Source organism: Oncorhynchus mykiss, chromosome 15 (assembly GCF_057628025.1).
Source record: "Oncorhynchus mykiss isolate SJ-2025 chromosome 15, ASM5762802v1, whole genome shotgun sequence".
Lineage (NCBI taxonomy): Eukaryota > Metazoa > Chordata > Actinopteri > Salmoniformes > Salmonidae > Oncorhynchus > Oncorhynchus mykiss.
The window spans coordinates 70882661-70901924 of NC_143036.1; the positions used below are offsets into that span (position 1 = coordinate 70882661).

Sequence of the window (19264 nt, forward strand, 5' to 3'; positions counted from 1 at the left end):
TCCACAGTTCAATCATTAGTGAGTCACCACTGCTTTACATATCTGGAGACAAACTACTATTAAACAACTAAGTTACTGCTTACTTCAACGTAGACTCCGTTAGAAGATAAACCATTCTGTCTGCTTCGTGTATAAGTCTATGAACCTATCTAACTTCAGAGTATATTAGCTTTGAGGAAATATCAGCCATCAGAATTTCTTACTGTTCATAGGAGAAGAGGAGGTTGGGGAGTCCACATCTTTAATTAACACTGTTCCTTAACGTTGTACGAGGCTCCAACAATAATAATTGAGTGCATTAGAATTTATCTCCAGGAAAGCTGTTGGCAGCAATCCAGTAGCTAATTAAAATAAGGTAAAAATGGATTTTGTGAAATACAACTTGCCATCTCTTAATTCTCCAATCGAGATCCATTTTCTCACCCATTCACACATGCTCTCCAAGGCATGAGAAGACACATGGATGTGGGCTTGGCCTAATACAACTGCTCCAAATATGTCAAAACTGCACAGTGATTCAATACACACTGTAGACCACAGTTTCCTGTCTAATTCCAGAGGCTGCTCTGATGTGGTTTCTCTGACCTACAATTCTAACATTACAGACATTACTGCAGTTTACAGAATGTTTAACTTGTTAATTCTAGGCCTGATGAAAATGAAGTTTCTGTTTGTAGTATGGGTCATGACAGATTTGATATTAGGCACAGAGCATGTTTAAATGTGAAGCATCCGGTTGGAATCTCCACTCCCCACCAAATATGGTGAAGAGAGGAAGCCCAGTGGCCGGCAGTGGGAGAGAATGGAGCGAAATGGAACTGGGCCGATGTTCTGCTGATTTTCTCATCAAAGATCTCAGTACAGTTTTCTGTTTCCAAAAGTAGAATGTGTTACGAACAGAGTGCACTAAGTCTTGTAGTCGTAACCCTTTGCCAAAGTTTCTAAACTTTGTGTTGTTTTCAAGGAGTGCAAGGGTGAATTGTGTTATTGCACACGTGCACTTCACAGAGAAGGCGTTCCCTAACGGAAATATGCAAATAAATACTACAACGCTCCAATAGAATCTCGCTAGCTCATGCTTGACTCTGCCCACCTCCTTGCTTGTTCTGTCCGCTATGTTTCATTTGCTCCACATAGAAAACGACTCAGATGAACTATCTTGGGTTAGTTAATAATATCTTTGCTAATAGGCCTATATTTTATTTAACTAATCAACCAATGATCAAGCCCTTGATGAGTTCTATCAGGTGTGTTATTAGTACTGGGTTGGGACAGAAATGTGCACTCTTGTGTGACCCCAGGATTGAAAAACACTGTCTCTAACAAAAGGACAATCTTTAAGAGACTGATATTACAAAAACAAAAAAACATTTGTTCGATGTCATTTCGAATCCTGGAAGTCACAATTCACAATGATTTCATCACTCGGATCACAATACTTGGCTTTGCCGCTGTATAAATGCAAGCCCAAATGGAATAAGATTAAGATTCGTGTGTGGCTCACACGCTCCACTATAGGAGTGGTTGGGGAAAATGACAGCTTAATTGCCTGTTACTTCATCACGTCTATAAACGCTCCACAGCGTAAATGACATGTCTGAGATGTGTTTTTCAATAACCCGCCCCATTCACAGTATGCATGGCACAATACATTGGCATATTCTTATGTGCTGTGCCTCCACCAGGAGAGCCTACTCTTCTGCATGTAGATTCAGTTTTTTGGCTGCAGGCCTAGTAAATATGAGTTCCAAATTGCACCTTATTCCCTTTATAGTGCACTATTTTTGACTAGAATATGGTGCCATTAGGGATGCAACCATGAACACATTTCAGTGAGTTATTCTGAGGCAGAAGCTGTTATAAACAGTTATTTATATTGTTCATGTTGATACAGTGGAAGGTTACTGCAGACATTAAGGTTGCTATACGGAAACCCCTTATAAACCAACGTGGAAGAGAGGCTATCTTAAATGGACACTTCGAGATTTTGGCAATGAAGTCCTTTATCTACTTCCCCAGTCAGAGGAACTCGTGGATAGAATGTTTATGTCTCTGTGTGCAGTTTGAAGAAAGTAGCTAACTAGCGCTAGTGCAATCACTGGCAGTCTACTACCTATTTCCTTCAAATCCCAAAGTATCCCTTTAAGTGCTCTAAATGGGAGAGCAACAGTGTTCTCTAATTTGCTGTCTGGCTGCACAGCAAAGCACAAATAAAAAATAAATAAACATGGCTTTGAGGTATTTAATGTATGAAAACCATTAAGATTGTGTTGACCTGAGTTAAGACAAACTAAAAAAGTAGAGTAGAGTAAAACATCCTAATTAAGTGAGTTAGAGTTCTTGCATTTTTTACGAAATCAATTGATAGTTTAGTTTAGTACCTGTTAGAGACAATAATGCATTCTCAATGTAACCTCTTTGATTTCAAACAGCTATGCAATTCCTGACAACGGAGACATCTTCTCTCGTTGATCATATCAACTCTATGTACAGTGCATTTCGGTTGAGCCCATTGCGGTGGGCTTGATCGAGCGTGTAAACACATTTTTTTGAGCTCTGTGCAATCAGATGGAGAAGATCATCAATACAAGCAGCCAGTCCTGCAGACACAGGGAACATGTTAACCTCGGCTCTGACCTTGAGAATGTAGATACATAATTCCCCATTACAATGCCCGATTTAATCAAGTCATCTGTCCAATAGTAACAGACCATTTTGTGGGCGGAGATACTGTATGTCCCCGGTGTAATGGGACCACTGCTTTGTAATTGGACGGTAAGGAACAGTTTTAAACGGCTAAGTTGTGTTATATAGTGGATAGGATAAGATGTAGATAGACATTCAGTACCAGTCAAACGTTTGGACACACCTACTCATTCAAGGGTTTTATTTATTGTTTGACTGTTTTCTACATTGTAGAATAATAGTGAAGACATCAACACTATGAAATAACATACATGGAATCATGTAGTAACCAAAAAAGTGTTAAACAAATCAAAATATATTTTACATTTGAAATTCTTAAAAGTAGCCACCCTTTGCCTTGTTGACAGCTTTGCACACGCGTGGCATTCTCTCAAACGGCTTCACCTGGAATGATTTTCCAACAGTCTTGAAGGAGTTCCCACATATGCTGAGACCTTGTTGGCTGCTTTTACTTCACTCTGCTATCCAACTCATCCCAAACCATCTCAATTGGGTTGAGGTCGGGTGATTGTGGAGGCCAGGTCATCTGATGCAACACTCCATCACTATCCTTCTTGGTCAAATAGCCCTTACACAGCCTAGAGGTGTGCTGGGTCCTGTTGATTGTCCTGTTGAAAAACAAATGATAGTCCCATTAAGTGCAAACCAGATGGGATGGTGCATCACTGCAGAATGCTATGGTAGCCATGCTGGGTGTGCCTTGAATTCTAAATAAATCACAGACTGTGTCACCAGCAAAGCAACCCTACACCATCACACCACCTCCTCTATGCTTCACTGTAGGAAGCACCCATGTGGATATCATCCGTTCACCTACTCTGTGTCTCACAAAGATAGGGCAGTTGGAACCAAAAAGTATCTTCTTATTATTGTCCTTTAGTAATGATTTTTTTTGCAGCAATTTGACCATAAAGGCCTGATTCACGCAGGCTCCTCTGAACAGTTGATCTTAAGATGTGTCTGTTACTTGAACTATGAAGCATTTATTTGGGCTGCAATTTCTGAGGCTGGTAACTCTAATGAACTTATTCTCTGCAGCAGAGGTACCTCTGTGTCTTCTTTTCCTGTGGCGGTCCTCATGAGATACAGTTCCATCATAGTGCTTGATGTTTTGTTGTGACTGCACTTGAAGAAACTTTCAAAGTTCTTGAAATTTTCCCGCATTGACTGACCTTCATGTCTTAAATTGATAATGGACTCTCGTTTCTCTTTGCTTATTTGAGCTGTTCTTGCCTTAATATGGACTTGGTCTTTTACCAAATAGGGCTACCTTCTGTATTGTAATGTTTTAAAAATGGTATAACCTGCCTTAATTCTGCTGGAGCCCAGGAAGAGTATCTGGGGTCCAGCTAGCTGGGGTTAACCTGTTATTCATGCTGTGTAATAAAACATGTATTATGTGTTATTACATTGTATTATACAATTGATAGTTTGGATCCTGGATGCTGATTGGCTGAAACAGCATTCCAGCCATGTGTATATCAGACAATATGCCATGGTGTAAAGCTAAAATAGTTGTTTACTGTTCTTTTTGAAGTATCACTACTCTGTTTGTGATACACCGAATGGAATCACGAGAGAAAAATGCCAATGTCTGTCCCTATGCCCAGCTTAATATCTCCAAGGATCTAAGAATAACCAATATGAAAGCTCCTGTTGATAATTACACACACACACAAAAAACATTTATAGCTTCCTGCGCTGGGGAATTGTCACCAACATCAGACACACTCACCGGAGTCACACTGGGATGCGTTTCTATGGTGACGTGAGGAGGGGCTGGGGATTTGCAGGATTTAAAAGCTTAATCTCTGTCATGCAGCTGTACTTCTAAACCACCAACATATGCCTGTCACTCTAACAAGGAGCTAATGGTGAACTGTTACCTGAGAATCCTGACTTAGGAGACTCGATCAACACCCAATGAGCTGCTTTTGATGACTACGATTTGCGGCTTAATGGTGGCAATGTCATCTTGGTAATGTTGCTCATCAATCATTCAAATACAACTTCTAGCTGATTGTTGTACAATAAACTAAAGACACAAAACTACATTGTTTACTGACAACCACATAAAAACATATATCTTTTAAATGTTTAACATTTCTCATGACTTTTCTCATTTTGGGTAGGCCTATTTAAATAGCAGATACATTCCATTATGTTCATTTGAAAACCAAATCTAAATGACACATTAAGAAAGTTACATTTCCCAAGAGCTATTATGGCATAGGAGGAGTTTATTTCAATGTGTAGCCAGCCGTCTGATCCAAAGTGCCCAGCAAACATTGAACAGTGTCGTCCCTTCAAGGTTCTCCTTTGGTTATTTGAGAACCACATCCACGGAACCAAATTAGCTGGGTGTTATTTGTTGAGAGGCAAATCTTCCATCTGTCTAGTTCAGGGGTGTCAGACACCTTGTCGTTGTAAAACAGATGTCAAGAATTCTGTTCATGATTTCTGTGTCTGGGGCTGCTGCAGTTCAATGTGTTTGTTAAACAAGTGGTCAGACACTATTAACCATTATTAACCTCTGACCTTGAGACTCACACCAAGGCGTCTACACAGGCCTCTGGAAAAAAGAGACATGAAACCATCTCATCATATAAGAAAATGCCCCATTTCCACATATCAGGAAAAGTCTGCAGCAACACTAAATACTAATATGACGCCTTCCCAGTAAAAGAGGTAGTATACTTCTTCTAACGAGACCTTGAAGAAAAAACTCAAGGTTCAATGTAGACGTTTTTAGCTCAACATCAAATAATTTCTGGGAAACAATTCATTAAGTACCTTACTGGGATTGTTTTCAATTCAAATTGACAAAAAGAAACATAAATAGCATATTAGCAAGAGCAATGCCTCAAGCAATAATGTATTAAGGACTTTCTGGGAGTGGTCTGAGTGGGGAGGGGAAAATTGAAAACTAGCTGTTATTGGCAGAGAAGTTTGGAACTTCCTTTCTTATTGGTCAAAACTCCATCCCACCAAAACAGGCTGAAATTTCAGGTGGTCTTTTCTAACAGCTCTTACACTAAAAGGAGATTGCCATCATTTTCACAATTTCACAGTATTATTCAACCTCATAGTGTGGAAATATACACTGAGTGTACAAACCATCTTAATATTGAGTTGCACCTCTCCCATTTTGCCCTCAGAACAGCCTTAATTCATCGGGACATGAACTCTACAATGGTGGACCATTCTTGATACACACGGGAAACTGCTGAGCGTGAAAAACCCAGCAGCGTTGTAGTTCTTGACACAAATCGGTGCGCCTGGCACCTATTACCATACCCTGTTCAAAGGCACTTAAATCTTGTGTCTTGCCCATTCACCCTCTAAATGGCACACATGCACAATCCATGTCTCAATTTTCTCCAGGCTTAAAATCCTTCTTTAACCTGCCTCCTCCCCTTCATCTACACGGATTGAAGTGTATTTAACAAGTGACATCAGCAAGGGATTATATCTTTCACCTGGATTCACCTGGTCAGTCTATGTCATGGAAAGAGCAGGAGTTGTTAATGTTTTGTACACTCGTGCATATGAAACACAGAAACATCACATGTTGGACTATACTGGACCTTTAAGGAGAAACACATTGAACACTATCAACACCACACATACACATTATACAACTATAACAGTGTTTAGCCCTATCAACACTACACTTACACATTATAAAACTATAGCAGTGTTTAACCCTATCAACACTACACATACACATTATACAACTATAGCAGTGTTTAACCCTATCAACACTACACTTACACACTATACAACTATAGCAGTGTTTAACCCTATCAACACCACACATACACATTATACAACTATAACAGTGTTTAGCCCTATCAACACTACACTTACACATTATAAAACTATAGCAGTGTTTAACCCTATCAACACTACACTTACACACTATACAACTATAGCAGTGTTTAACCCTATCAACACTACACTTACACACTATACAACTATAGCAGTGTTTAACCCTATCAACACTACACTTACACATTATACAACTATAGCAGTGTTTAACCCTATCAACACTACACATACACATTATACAACTATAGCAGTGTTTAACCCTATCAACACTACACTTACACATTATACAACTATAGCAGTGTTTAACCCTATCAACACTACACTTACACACTATACAACTATAACAGTGTTTAGCCCTATCAACACCACACTTACACATTATACAACTATAGCAGTGTTTAACCCTATCAACACTACACTTACACACTATACAACTATAACAGTGTTTAACCCTATCAACACTACACTTACACATTATACAACTATAGCAGTGTTTAACCCTATCAACACTACACTTACACACTATACAACTATAACAGTGTTTAACCCTATCAACACTACACTTACACATTATACAACTATAGCAGTGTTTAACCCTATCAACACTACACTTACACATTATACAACTATAACAGTGTTTAACCCTATCAACACTACACTTACACACTATACAACTATAGCAGTGTTTAACCCTATCAACACTACACTTACACACTATACAACTATAGCAGTGTTTAACACTATCAACACCACACATACACATTATACAACTATAGCAGTGTTTAACCCTATCAACACTACACTTACACATTATACAACTATAGCAGTGTTTAACCCTATCAACACTACACTTACACACTATACAACTATAACAGTGTTTAACCCTATCAACACTACACTTACACACTATACAACTATAGCAGTGTTTAACCCTATCAACACTACACTTACACACTATACAACTATAGCAGTGTTTAACCCTATCAACACTACACTTACACACTATACAACTATAACAGTGTTTAACCCTATCAACTCTACACTTACACATTATACAACTATAGCAGTGTTTTTTCCGACTCGCTGAAATGACCAGGCTGATGTAACTGTTATCAGGCGATGAATCATATTTTAACTGGAGGGCCATTATAGCAACACTCATCTCATTGCTGTTTGGGAGAGCTATAACGCTATCATTACTGCTGTAGTGCATCCAGCACTCAGCACACACCACTACAGCAAGCCCCTGTGGTTGTCGACAGAGGCCTCTGTGTCAGTAACTGTAATTGAGAGCATTTTCTGTGGCTTTCTGAGTACAGAACCTGAAACAATGGCTGAAAATGAGACCCACTCTATTCCCTGATTCACTTTGCTCCCTACTCAACTACACCTCTCTCATACCACAGTCATTACACTGTGATTATTAGGATTAAAGCACCACTCTGACGTTGAGAGCTTTGGTTCGATGATCTAAACTTGTTTCCATTCATCAGATATAAATATGAAGTCAATGAAGGTTGGATTCTAACTGATTCTGACAGGTTAATCATAATGGGTTGAGAGCTCATTGACCCCCGTCCCCACCCTCGTCCCAGTCCCCGCCCTCGTCCCAGTCCCCGTCCCCATCCCCGCCCTCCTCCCAGTCCCCGCCCTCGTCCCAGTCCCCATCCCCGCCCTCGTCCCAGTCCCCGTCCCAGTCCCCATCCTCGCCCCAGTCCCTGTCCCCATCCCCGCCCTCGTCCCAGTCCCCGCCCTCGTCCCAGTCCCCATCAGCGCCCTCGTCCCAGTCCCCGTCCCAGTCCCCGCCCTTGTCCCAGTCCCCGTCCCCGTCCCCGCCCTCGTCCCAGTCCCCGTCCCTATCCCCGCCCTCGTCCCAGTCCCCGTCCCCATCCCCGCCCTCGTCCCAGTCCCCACCCTCGTCCCAGTCCCCGTCCCCATCCCCGCCCTCGTCCCAGTCCCCGTCCCCTCTCATCAGTGTGTGTCCCCGTCCCCTCTCAGCAGTGTGTGTCCCCATCCGCATCCCCTCTCAGCAGTGTGAGTCCCCATCCCGGTCCCCTCTCAGCAGTGTGTGTCCCCGTCCCCTCTCAGCAGTGTGTGTCCCCATCCGCGTCCCCTCTCAGCAGTGTGAGTCCCCATCCCCGTCCCCTCTCAGCAGTGTGTGTCCCCGTCCCCTCTCAGCAGTGTGTGTCCCCATCCCCGTCCCCTCTCAGCAGTGTGTGTCCCCGTCCCCGTCCCCTCTCAGCAGTGTGTGTCCCCATCCCCGTCCCCTCTCAGCAGTGTGTCCCCGTCCCCGTCCCCTCTCAGCAGTGTGTGTCCCCATCCTCGTCCCCTCTCAGCAGTGTGTGTCCCTGTCCCCGTCCCCTCTCAGCAGTGTGTGTCCCCATCCCCGTCCCCTCTCAGCAGTGTGTGTCCCCATCCCCGTCCCCTCTCAGCAGTGTGTGTCCCCATCCCTGTCCCCTCTCAGCAGTGTGTGTCCCCATCCCCGTCCCCTCTCAGCAGTGTGTGTCCCCATCCTGTCCCCTCTCAGCAGTGTGTGTCCCCATCCCCGTCCCCTCTCAGCGGTGTGTGTCCCCATCCTCGTCCCCTCTCAGCGGTGTGTGACACAACATCATGTGGTCATCACCTGGCACAACTACTCCACAGAGTTACTAAGACACACAGTATACCACTCAACCAGCACTTACCGTCTGCCACCGACACATCCTTCTCTGTCTTTCTCTTTTTGTCGTTGTTTGTTTTTACCATCAAACCTGCAGACGATCAAAGTCTTTCACTGTAGGTTGCAGTAGTGCCCAGTTCACAGAGACTTTCAGTACAAGTCTTTCACTGTAGGTTGCAGTAGTACCCAGTTCACAGAGACTTTTAGTACAAGTCTTTCACTGTAGGTTGCAGTAGTACCCAGTTCACAGAGACTTTTAGTACAAGTCTTTCACTGTAGGTTGCAGTAGTGCCCAGTTCACAGAGACTTTCAGTACAAGTCTTTCACTGTAGGTTGCAGTAGTACCCAGTTCACAGAGACTTTTAGTACAAGTCTTTCACTGTAGGTTGCAATAGGGCCTAGTTCACAGACACTTGTCTGTGATGTTTCTCACGGCCAAGGAACAGTGCTCTGATGCTATATTCATAGTCACTATTTTGGTATTTAGAAAATTACGGTTGGTTTTTCCCCCTGGCTGTCTAAGGATGTCTCGCGCTCGCTCTTAAGGGAGTTGGGTACAGCCCGGGGTGTGTGGAGTTTCTTCCCCTGTAAAACACACTCCTATCCCCAGCTGTTTACATCTCCACGACACACGTTTGCTGTTTCCATGGTGATGGGTGTAAAGATAGTTGGGATGTCTCTGAGTTACCGGCACATAGGGGCTGATTGCCGCCGGACGCCAGCTGGAGAATTAGAGGCAGCACAGGAGAGAGAACTGGCAAAAGGCATATCATTATCACAACGACTGCTATCATTATTGTTGACGATAAGCCGTAGGAGTACAGGGTGATGCTAGATATCTGAATGAAAATGGATCCTTCTTCAATTTGTCAACAGCGTAAAATGGTGTAGCTTGAACAAAGACAATTACAATGCAATTACCTGTGTGAGTCTTATGAAAAAGGATGGACCTTAGTTGGATCAGCGTTGTGCTATAGCCGTTCCCCTATCAAAGACAGTACTTCTCCTGCATTTGTGTGAAGTAAAGAAACAACAATGGTTTAAAAGTTAAATATGTTTATGTGATTTTCTCACATGGCATTTCATTTTACACATCGCTTGGAACGTGATATATGTTGTCATCCTGTTTTACAATTTGACATGTTGTCTTTTTTTATAGCATGCACTTCAGAATGCCAACAAATGCTCCACAGATACAGACTTCGAACTAGAATTGTCCTCACATTAAAAGATACAGAACATGAAGCTGGATCAAGCCCAAGTGACAGTTGTGGACGTAATGGAGAGAAACAGTGTTGGGATACTTTGACTTTCACAAGCAAACCAAGCACTCCACAAGAGACACATAATTACATGTTCTGGATTACAAAAAATAAACACATTTAAATCACTTTTGTCATAGAATAATAGATACTGATTGGTGTCCCTTGACATTTCAGAGTTAAGCAGCATTGCACTACACAGAGAGTTGTGTGTGTGTGTGTGTGTGTGGGGGGGGGGGGGGGGGGGGGGTCCTCACTGTGCAGGTCACAGTATTCCAATCCCCCAATTACTGATGGTCAAAATCAACCCTCACTATCAAGTCAATGGAGGGGTGCTTTAGCATTGTCCTGTTATATAGGCTGTACTAGACCAGTGTATCATTTCTTGTGGCAGGTAGCTAAATTCACAGTGCAAATCGGTGCCTTTTGTTTGGGTGTCATTATTGCAAATTGTATCTGATTGTTGGGGTATGGTGTCCAGGATAACACATCTCTACAGGGTACTTTAAGCTTCCTTGTTATGTGTTCAAACTAGCTGGAAGAGTGAAATGGGTCTCTTATAGGTTTTCATTTTTCTGCTTTACAACTGCATGTTGTCTAGATGTTACCCTGGAGTTGAAAACACACGCATGTAAACGCACACCACAGCAATGTCATGGAATCCACCAAAACGTCTAAGGGAAACAAAAGCATTGATGAAACCCTATGTCACATTTATTCAACTTATCCCACGTTATTCTCTCTTCACTGTATATGAAGCAGAATTCACATATTAATACAGTCCATTTTCAGAACACGTAGTGCCTGATGCATCATAATAACACTGATTACGAGGAGGCAAACCACAGAGACTGATTCATCTGGAGGTCTAAGCAGGACCTTGTACCTGGCTCGCAATCCAGAGGACAGATGAGAGAGAAAGGAGCTCCTTGACCCATGTGCTGTATCATGTTATTATTTACAAACACAATATCTAGATAAAGTAGCTGGCCTCGTCTTCCAAGAAGGGTCCTTTTTCTTCTTCTTGTGACAGTTTTATGCTTCACTCAATATCCATGACATTGAGAATCTGGGAAAAAGACAACTTCCCCTGTCCCATCTATTCCCAGAATTCCAATTGACCTCAGTCTTGGACAGTTCCTGTTTTCCCAGGCAGCGTCATTGGACCTGACGCTTGTCAGTCAACAATCCTTCACCGATGTGAGTGTTCTGGTTGGTTCACGTCCTTGAGTGACGCTGTGTGATCCAACAGGATCCACACACCAATAGGTCTTGTTAGTCCACTGATTGGCTGAGGACTGCTGTCATTCCAATAGGACACGTAAACAGCTAAACAGAATGTAAAGCAGGTCACATCTCTAAATATCAGAAATGCGTCTCTCTAATGATACTAATCTATAGTCATTATATGAATAACCACATGCAGATTCATGCTATTTTTGTGTTCAGATATTTGCTTCTCATTTACAGTTTATATGTAATGATGAATATATACAAATCGATGGCATTCTATGAAGTCATGATCGTAAACACTCAATCAATGAACAGTATTGCAATGGGAGTAGGGGGTGATTCAATAATTATTTTAATATAGAAATATGGAAAGCGCTGGTCGTGAGCTTTTCGTTTGAATTAGGAGACAGTTTGTGTGTTCAGCAACTGTGAGATGCGTCTGACTATGTGCCAGTTGCTTAGCAACCTTCCTGCTACTAGTATAGACAAAGGATTGGGTGAGGCACATTGCTGAATGGTAATGTCCTCTGTCGTGCGACACACCTGTTAGCATCGGCAACAATTTATGTGAGTAGTAAATTCTCTCATCAATAATGAATTACATTGCTATTAATAAAACAAAAGCTCTGTTTGATAGGACCATCAAAGTCATTCCTGCTGTCTTTTAAAGAATATACAGAAATGTGTGTGTGTGTGTGTGTGTGTGTGTGTGTCTAATGTGTGTGTGTGTGTGTGTGTGTCTAATGTGTGTGTGTGTGTGTGTGTGTGTCTAATGTGGTGTGTGTGTGTGCACACGCCTGTCAAATGTTTGTGTGTGTATATGAGTGCACATGCACGCATGTGTGTATAAAGCCATGAGTCATGATGCAGAGGGGGTGCCGATGTCATTTCCGTGACTACAATTGTTGAATTACCCCCTTCTGCACACACACTAAAACAAAAGGCCATTAGCCAGAGGTGACCACCAGGGATCAGCAGCACAGTGTTCAGCAGGCAGTTCACATGCCATTCAGAATGACAATGTTACCTTTCCACCAGGGATGTGCCTTCCCCCAGCAATTAAAGAATGCTGCTCTCTGCTTGCGTGAAACCAGTAAAGACAATCTCTTTGCAGTTATCTGTGAGTAAACAATATCAGAGACACTTCAGCTTGGCAACACAGCGATTGACAGTTAAATAAGATCACAGTAAAACATATGAAACAGTAGCAAACCAGCATAGCCCACATGCAGAGAAAACAGAAAAACACTGTTGTGCATTTTATGTTGTGTGTTCAGTCCCCCAGGTGGAGGCCAATGGCACGATGCAGACACACAAGTCCCATGCACAAGTCCCACGGCCCAGGCCCACCGTTTCTAACCTGTCTTCCCTTTAGTTTTTATCTCTCCTTCTCTCTTTCTCACCACACCGCTGGCAGATGATTACACAGGATGATCCATGCAAACAGGATGACCGGGCCAGCCAGAGGCAGGTGAGAGCAACAGGGTGGCAGGTGAGAGCGACAGGGTGGCAGGTGAGAGGGACAGGGTGGCAGGTGAGAGTCACAGGGTGGCAGGTGAGAGTGACAGGGTGGCAGGTGAGAGTGACAGGGTGGCAGGGGAAAGTGACAGGGTGGCAGGTGAGAGTGACAGGGTGGCAGGTCAGAGGGACAAGGTGGCAGGTGAGAGTGACAGGGTGGCAGGTGAGAGTGACAGGGTGGCAGGTGAGAGTGACAGGGGAAAGTGACAGAGTGGCAGGTGAGAGTGACAGGGTGGCAGGTGAGAGTGACAGGGTGGCAGGTGAGAGTGACAGGGTGGCAGGTCAGAATGACAGGGGAAAGTGACAGGGTGGCAGGTGAGAGCAACAGGGTGGCAGGTGAGAGTGACAGGGTGGCAGGTCAGAGGGACAGGGTGGCAGGTGAGAGTCACAGGGTGGCAGGTGAGAGTGACAGGGTGGCAGGTGAGAGTGACAGGGTGGCAGGGGAGATGGACAGGGTGGCAGTTGAGAGGGACAGGGTAGCAGGTGAGAGTGACAGGGTGGCAGGTGAGAGTGACAGGGTGGCAGGGGAAAGTGACAGGGTGGCAGGTGAGAGTGACAGGGTGGCAGGTCAGAGGGACAGGGTGGCAGGTGAGAGTGACAGGGTGGCAGGTGAGAGTGACAGGGTGGCAGGTGAGAGTGACAGGGTGGCAGGTCAGAGTGACAGGTGAGAGTGACAGGGTGGAAGGTGAGAGAAACAGGGTGGCAGGTCAGAGGGACAGGGTGGCAGGTCAGAGTGACAGGGGAAAGTGACAGGGTGGCAGGTCAGAGTGACAGGGTGGCAGGTGAGAGTGACAGGGTGGCAGGTCAGAGGGACAGGGTGGCAGGTGAGAGTGACAGGGTGGCAGCTGAGAGTGACAGGGTGGCAGGTCAGAGGGACAGGGTGGCAGGTGAGAGTGACAGGGTGGCAGGTGAGAGCGAGAGGGTGACAGGTGAGAGCGACAGCGTGGCAGGTGAGAGCTAGAGGGTGGCAGGTGAGAGCGAGAGAGTGACAGGTGAGAGTGACAGGGTGGCAGGTGAGAGCGAGAGGGTGGCAGGTGAGAGCGAGAGAGTGACAGGTGAGAGCGAGATGGTGACAGGTGAGAGCTAGAGGGTGGCAGGTGAGAGCGAGAGGGTGACAGGTGAGAGCTAGAGGGTGGCAGGTGAGAGCTAGAGAGTGACAGGTGAGAGCTAGAGGGTGGCAGGTGAGAGCGTGTGAATCAAGACATAGTCCATGACAAGTCCCCCCCCCCACAAAATAAAGTGACATTTTTCTTATTTTTTATGGAAGCACGTATGTTCTAAGTATCTAAATATAGCAACATGTAAATCTCCCTGATTATGAATACGTATTTACTAAATGTTGTGGCTGCTACTTTTAGAGCCACCATTCAAGAGTCCTTTTATTGCCATTATTAAAGTACAACAAAACTGAAGTAATGGGAATACAAAGTGATGCACAGCTAAGCTACTTCAGGGGTGGTCACCACATCTACAGTTCAAAGCAACGTTTGTATGGAAGAGGAGAAGAGCAGGGTTAGTCTGTGGTCGAAACCACTAAGGTTAGTCTCTAAAGTAGCTAACAACATTCACAAAGTATATTATATGATTCCAGGATGCTACAGAGAGCTAACGCCTATGAAGCTGGCTTCTGTCGGGTGTTTTGGGGGTGGGGGAGGGGAGTGTGCTCAGACGGAAGGCAAGCCTCGCTCTGGGCCGGGCCTCACAGGACGGATGGTATTGGGGAGCGGGAACGCCTCAGGGGGCACGGTGAACCGTAGGGTGAGGTCACTGGAGACAGCCTCAGGGCGTTGCTTAAGCTTGGGGATTTCTCACAGCCTTCGGATGAGTGGGCGAGGGAGCAGGAACGGGACATGAACACACACAGGCACGCGGTCAAGTATTCCAAGTCCAAGCCAGCCACGTGAATGAAACAAGACAGGAGACGGGAGTGAGACAGAGCAGCAGTACATACATACGGTGATTCATGCACATATGTAGTTTCTCATGACACATGTCAGACGGCAAATGTCCATTTAATTGAACATGTTGACAGAACTTTGCTTTAATTACTGCTTATGAAGTTATGCCAATATGAATGTCTCATATAATGGCATCATTACTATGTTTTGTCACACACAATTTATTCAAGCAATAATCTCATACAGATGTGTTCATATTTCAATTGCTAATTAAATATATATATATATATATATCAGGCTGAAAACTGCTTTTCATTCAGGAGCTCTAGCATTTGTGCTGAAATAAAGCCAGCATCAAAAACACAGGGCGTGCAAATGTAAAATAACTGTGCTTAAATGTAAAAGAACTGTGTTTAAATGTAAAATAACTGTGTTTAAATGTAAAATAACTGTGTTTAAATGTAAAATAACTGTGTTTAAATGTAAAATAAATGTGTTCAAATGTAAAATAACTGTGTTTAAATGTAAAATAACTGCGTTTAAATGTAAAATAACTGTGTTTAAATGTAAAATAACTGCGTTTAAATGTAAAATAACTGTGTTTAAATGTAAAATAACTGTGTTTAAATGTAAAATAACTGTGTTTAAATGTAAAATAACTGCGTTTAAATGTAAAATAACTGTGTTTAAATGTAAAGCAAGATGATGAGGAGTATGATGATTGTGGAAATGACGGTGATGATAATGGGAAAGAGAACTGATGAGCCTGTAATAATGACTGTGATGATAGACAGTAATCAGGGAAATATCACACTATCCTTAAATGGCCTGATCAGCAGGTGGTGCACACCAACTAAATGTACATTCATTTCTATCAGCAGTCCTTTTTAAATGTCCAGACGCCAGTGAGAAACAAACAAACGACAAACCAGCCAGACCATTAACAGAGCTGGCCAATCAGCTGGCACAAAGACAGAAGGAGAGGAAGAAAGACAAGCTAATGGGATTGCAGCATCATTACCATACTGTAGATGGATCCATTTGTTTCAGCGTTTACTCAAAAGGGACGGCGCGCAAATGAGTCCGCTTCAGAACCAGCCGAGCTGCCAGAACAAAGGGCAGCTTCAGCTTGTGCCGACAGGTAGTGCCGGGGACTAGAAAGGACCTCATGTTTTATGCATTAATCGCTGCACTGCTGCGACCGCCACCGCCGGCTGAGGAGGCTGAGACGAGGGCACAGCTGGACGCTCGCCTTGTGGCACCCAACTGTTCCATAGCCCATGATGAAGCAGAGTCGCCCTGTGGTGGGCACGGGTCCAGGTGGTGGGAGGCCCAGGGTTGTCTCATGCCTGGCAGATTGCCTCAAGACCCAGGTGGGCTGAGCAGGGCACAGCACTGTCCTGGTCAACACGTGGGGGGCTGTGAGGTTTATGAGTTGGTACCCCAGAGAGATTTACTGACTGGCTTTGTGTGTGTCTCCATGTAATGGATGGTTTAGTTAAACAGGAGCACTAACTGTGCAGACATCAGAGCTGCTCTAAGTCAATATCAAATCAATGAATCAACCATAACAATGTAAACCATAGAACGTATCATAATAAGAAAAGACTCCTGCAACAGTTAAAAGTATCCTATAGTAATAATGCTATAATTAACATTAACCCCAAATGACAGTTATAACCATGTCCTTCTCCAATTACACACAGAGGAGTGGGTTGATTGCCAGGCCATACAGCAGACCCAGTGTAAGCATGAGATTTAGATTGCCTTCTGGAGAGGCAGTTCACTTCTGATAAGAGGCAATTAGCAAAAGCGTAACGGAGTTCCATATTACAGTGTAGAATAGGTTAACACAGCATTAACTGCTCAAGATGACAGAGATAAAGCTTGGGAATTAAGACAGTGAAGCACGATTTAGGCCTAAACGTTCATTAGGCCCGAAATGTAATTTCTCATTCCAACAAAAAGGTTATTTTGAAGACACTATACAGTATGGTAATGACTTCTAACTCAACACAGGCACCTGTACAAACAGCAGGTCATTCTAACTCAACACAGGCACCTGTACAAACAGCAGGTCATTCTAACTCAACACAGGCACCTGTACAAACAGCAGGTCATTCTAACTCAACACAGGCACCTGTACAAACAGCAGGTCATTCTAACTCAACACAGGCACCTGTACAAACAGCAGGTCATTCTAACTCAACACAGGCACCTGTACAAACAGCAGGTCATTCTAACTCAACACAGGCACCTGTACAAACAGAAGGTCATTCTAACTCAACACAGGCACCTGTACAAACAGCAGGTCATTCTAACTCAACACAGGCACCTGTACAAACAGCAGGTAATTCTAACTCAACACAGGCACCTGTACAAACAGCAGGTCATTCTAACTCAACACAGGCACCTGTACAAACAGCAGGTCATTCTAACTCAACACAGGCACCTGTACAAACAGCAGGTCATTCTAACTCAACACAGGCACCTGTACAAACAGCAGGTCATTCTAACTCAACACAGGCACCTGTACAAACAGAAGGTCATTCTAACTCAACACAGGCACCTGTACAAACAGCAGGTCTTTCTAACTCAACACAGGCACCTGTACAAACAGCAGGTCATTCTAACTCAACACAGGCATCACCTGTATATTCTATTTCTATTGTTTCTATTTGTCAAGTGTTTAGTATTGTTCTGTGTTGTGTTCTTTAGCCTACATTTTAGTGACGGCATTTAGCATGCCTTTCAAAGATAGAAGGCTTGTCGCACACTTTGTCTGCTCTGTCTGGTGCTGCAGATGGATACTACCTTCCAGATGACCTTTAGGGCACAGTGGTGGGAAGACTGGGTCACCACACAACATGACCTTTCCATAGACACACTACAGGACTGCGCCACTGCAACATCCCCCTATAGCCTCAGGCTGGATTACATTAGCAGACGAGGGCTCCGTCTTCCTCCCTTTTCCTGGGAGGAATTCAACATGTGGGCAGATACAGGAAGGAGACTTTTCGTGGATCATCTGATCGTTGTCCATATCCCAAGGGGTGAGTAGTGTCAACTGAATGTAGCAGTAGATCTCCCTTATCACACAAGCTAGACTAGTGGATTAGGTTTGGTGGCGGTATTTTAGTGACCAATATCACAAATGAAGCAATGACAGAAACGCCTAAACGATTTAGTTATGAATCACCGTTAATGAATGATGATTTATGAATTCCCAATAATGATGTAACAATGAATAATGGATCATGGATAAATGTCAGGGAAGAACATGACATTGACATTTGCCATGCCTTTCAAAACCAAACAAAAGCCATGAAAATAGACACATCCATGATGACGAGTGCTGATGCACATGCATAAAGATCCTGATCCAGAGGGGGGGGTGCAGTACCTGTCTTCCTGACCCCACCGTCGGCAGGGCAGGTGTAGTCACTGGCAGCCAGCAGGAAGCACGTCCCCCCACTCCTCCGCTCCTGCTCTGGGGTGCTGGACCTGCGCATGGGGACCCTCTCCTCTGTGCTGGGGGACATGGTGAGATCACTGCCTCCACTGCCGTCCCCTGACAGCACTGGTGACCGCAGGGAGAGAGGAGGAGGGGCAGGAGGAGGGGTTAAGGGTGGTAGGGCGGAAGAGGGGGCGAGAAAAGGCAGGTCAAGGGATCGAATCAGGACACATCAAACAGCCTCCCACATCAAGAGTGCTTGCCAAATGCCACGAGGACCAGGCGCGCTAGGGGACAAGGGTCAAAGGTGAAATAGACAGGACCCCAATCGATGGTGTCAACGCACCTAGTGTCTGCCTATAAAAGAGCTTGCCAATGTCAAAACAAAACAGGCTGAAATTTAGCATTTATCACATCTTATAATGAAAAGGCTTAGTTAGGATTCATCTATTAAAACAATTCCACTTTGAATTCAGCATACCATTTGATTGCACACAGCAAAAAAAAAGAAAATCATGCTGGCTTCTCAACAGATTGAATCTGTGTTTGAATACATTTATTAAAGCATGTCTAGTTCTGAACTTATTAAATATTAATATTTCACATCTAATAAAGCAACATATTGCAAAGAAACCAGAGCATGTGCATAGCCTGAGGGATTTCTGGATTATAGTTCAAAGACACTAAGGAGACAAGGGTCAAC

The 19264-nt window shown here is 44.0% G+C and overlaps 1 protein-coding gene across 3 annotated transcripts in view; it reads right to left on the reverse strand.

Moving 5' to 3' along the window:
• Positions 1–10235: 10235 nt before the first annotated feature.
• The window catches only part of LOC110490621 (voltage-gated potassium channel KCNC2), an 89260-nt gene continuing 80231 nt past the window's right edge, over positions 10236–19264 (reverse strand). The window contains exons 3-6 of one of the 3 annotated variants that reach the window (XM_090200988.1): positions 18511–18687; positions 14962–15024; positions 12719–12809; positions 10242–11787 (exon numbers count right to left, since the gene is read on the reverse strand). In XM_090200988.1, the coding sequence (XP_090057114.1) occupies positions 12751–12809; positions 14962–15024; positions 18511–18687 (299 nt within the window). In that variant the 3' untranslated portion in view covers positions 10242–11787; positions 12719–12750. Of the gene's footprint in view, positions 11788–12718; positions 12810–14454; positions 15025–18510; positions 18688–19264 lie in introns of those variants that run through there. The other 2 variants (XM_090200987.1, XM_090200986.1) reach the window with 2 other exon arrangements.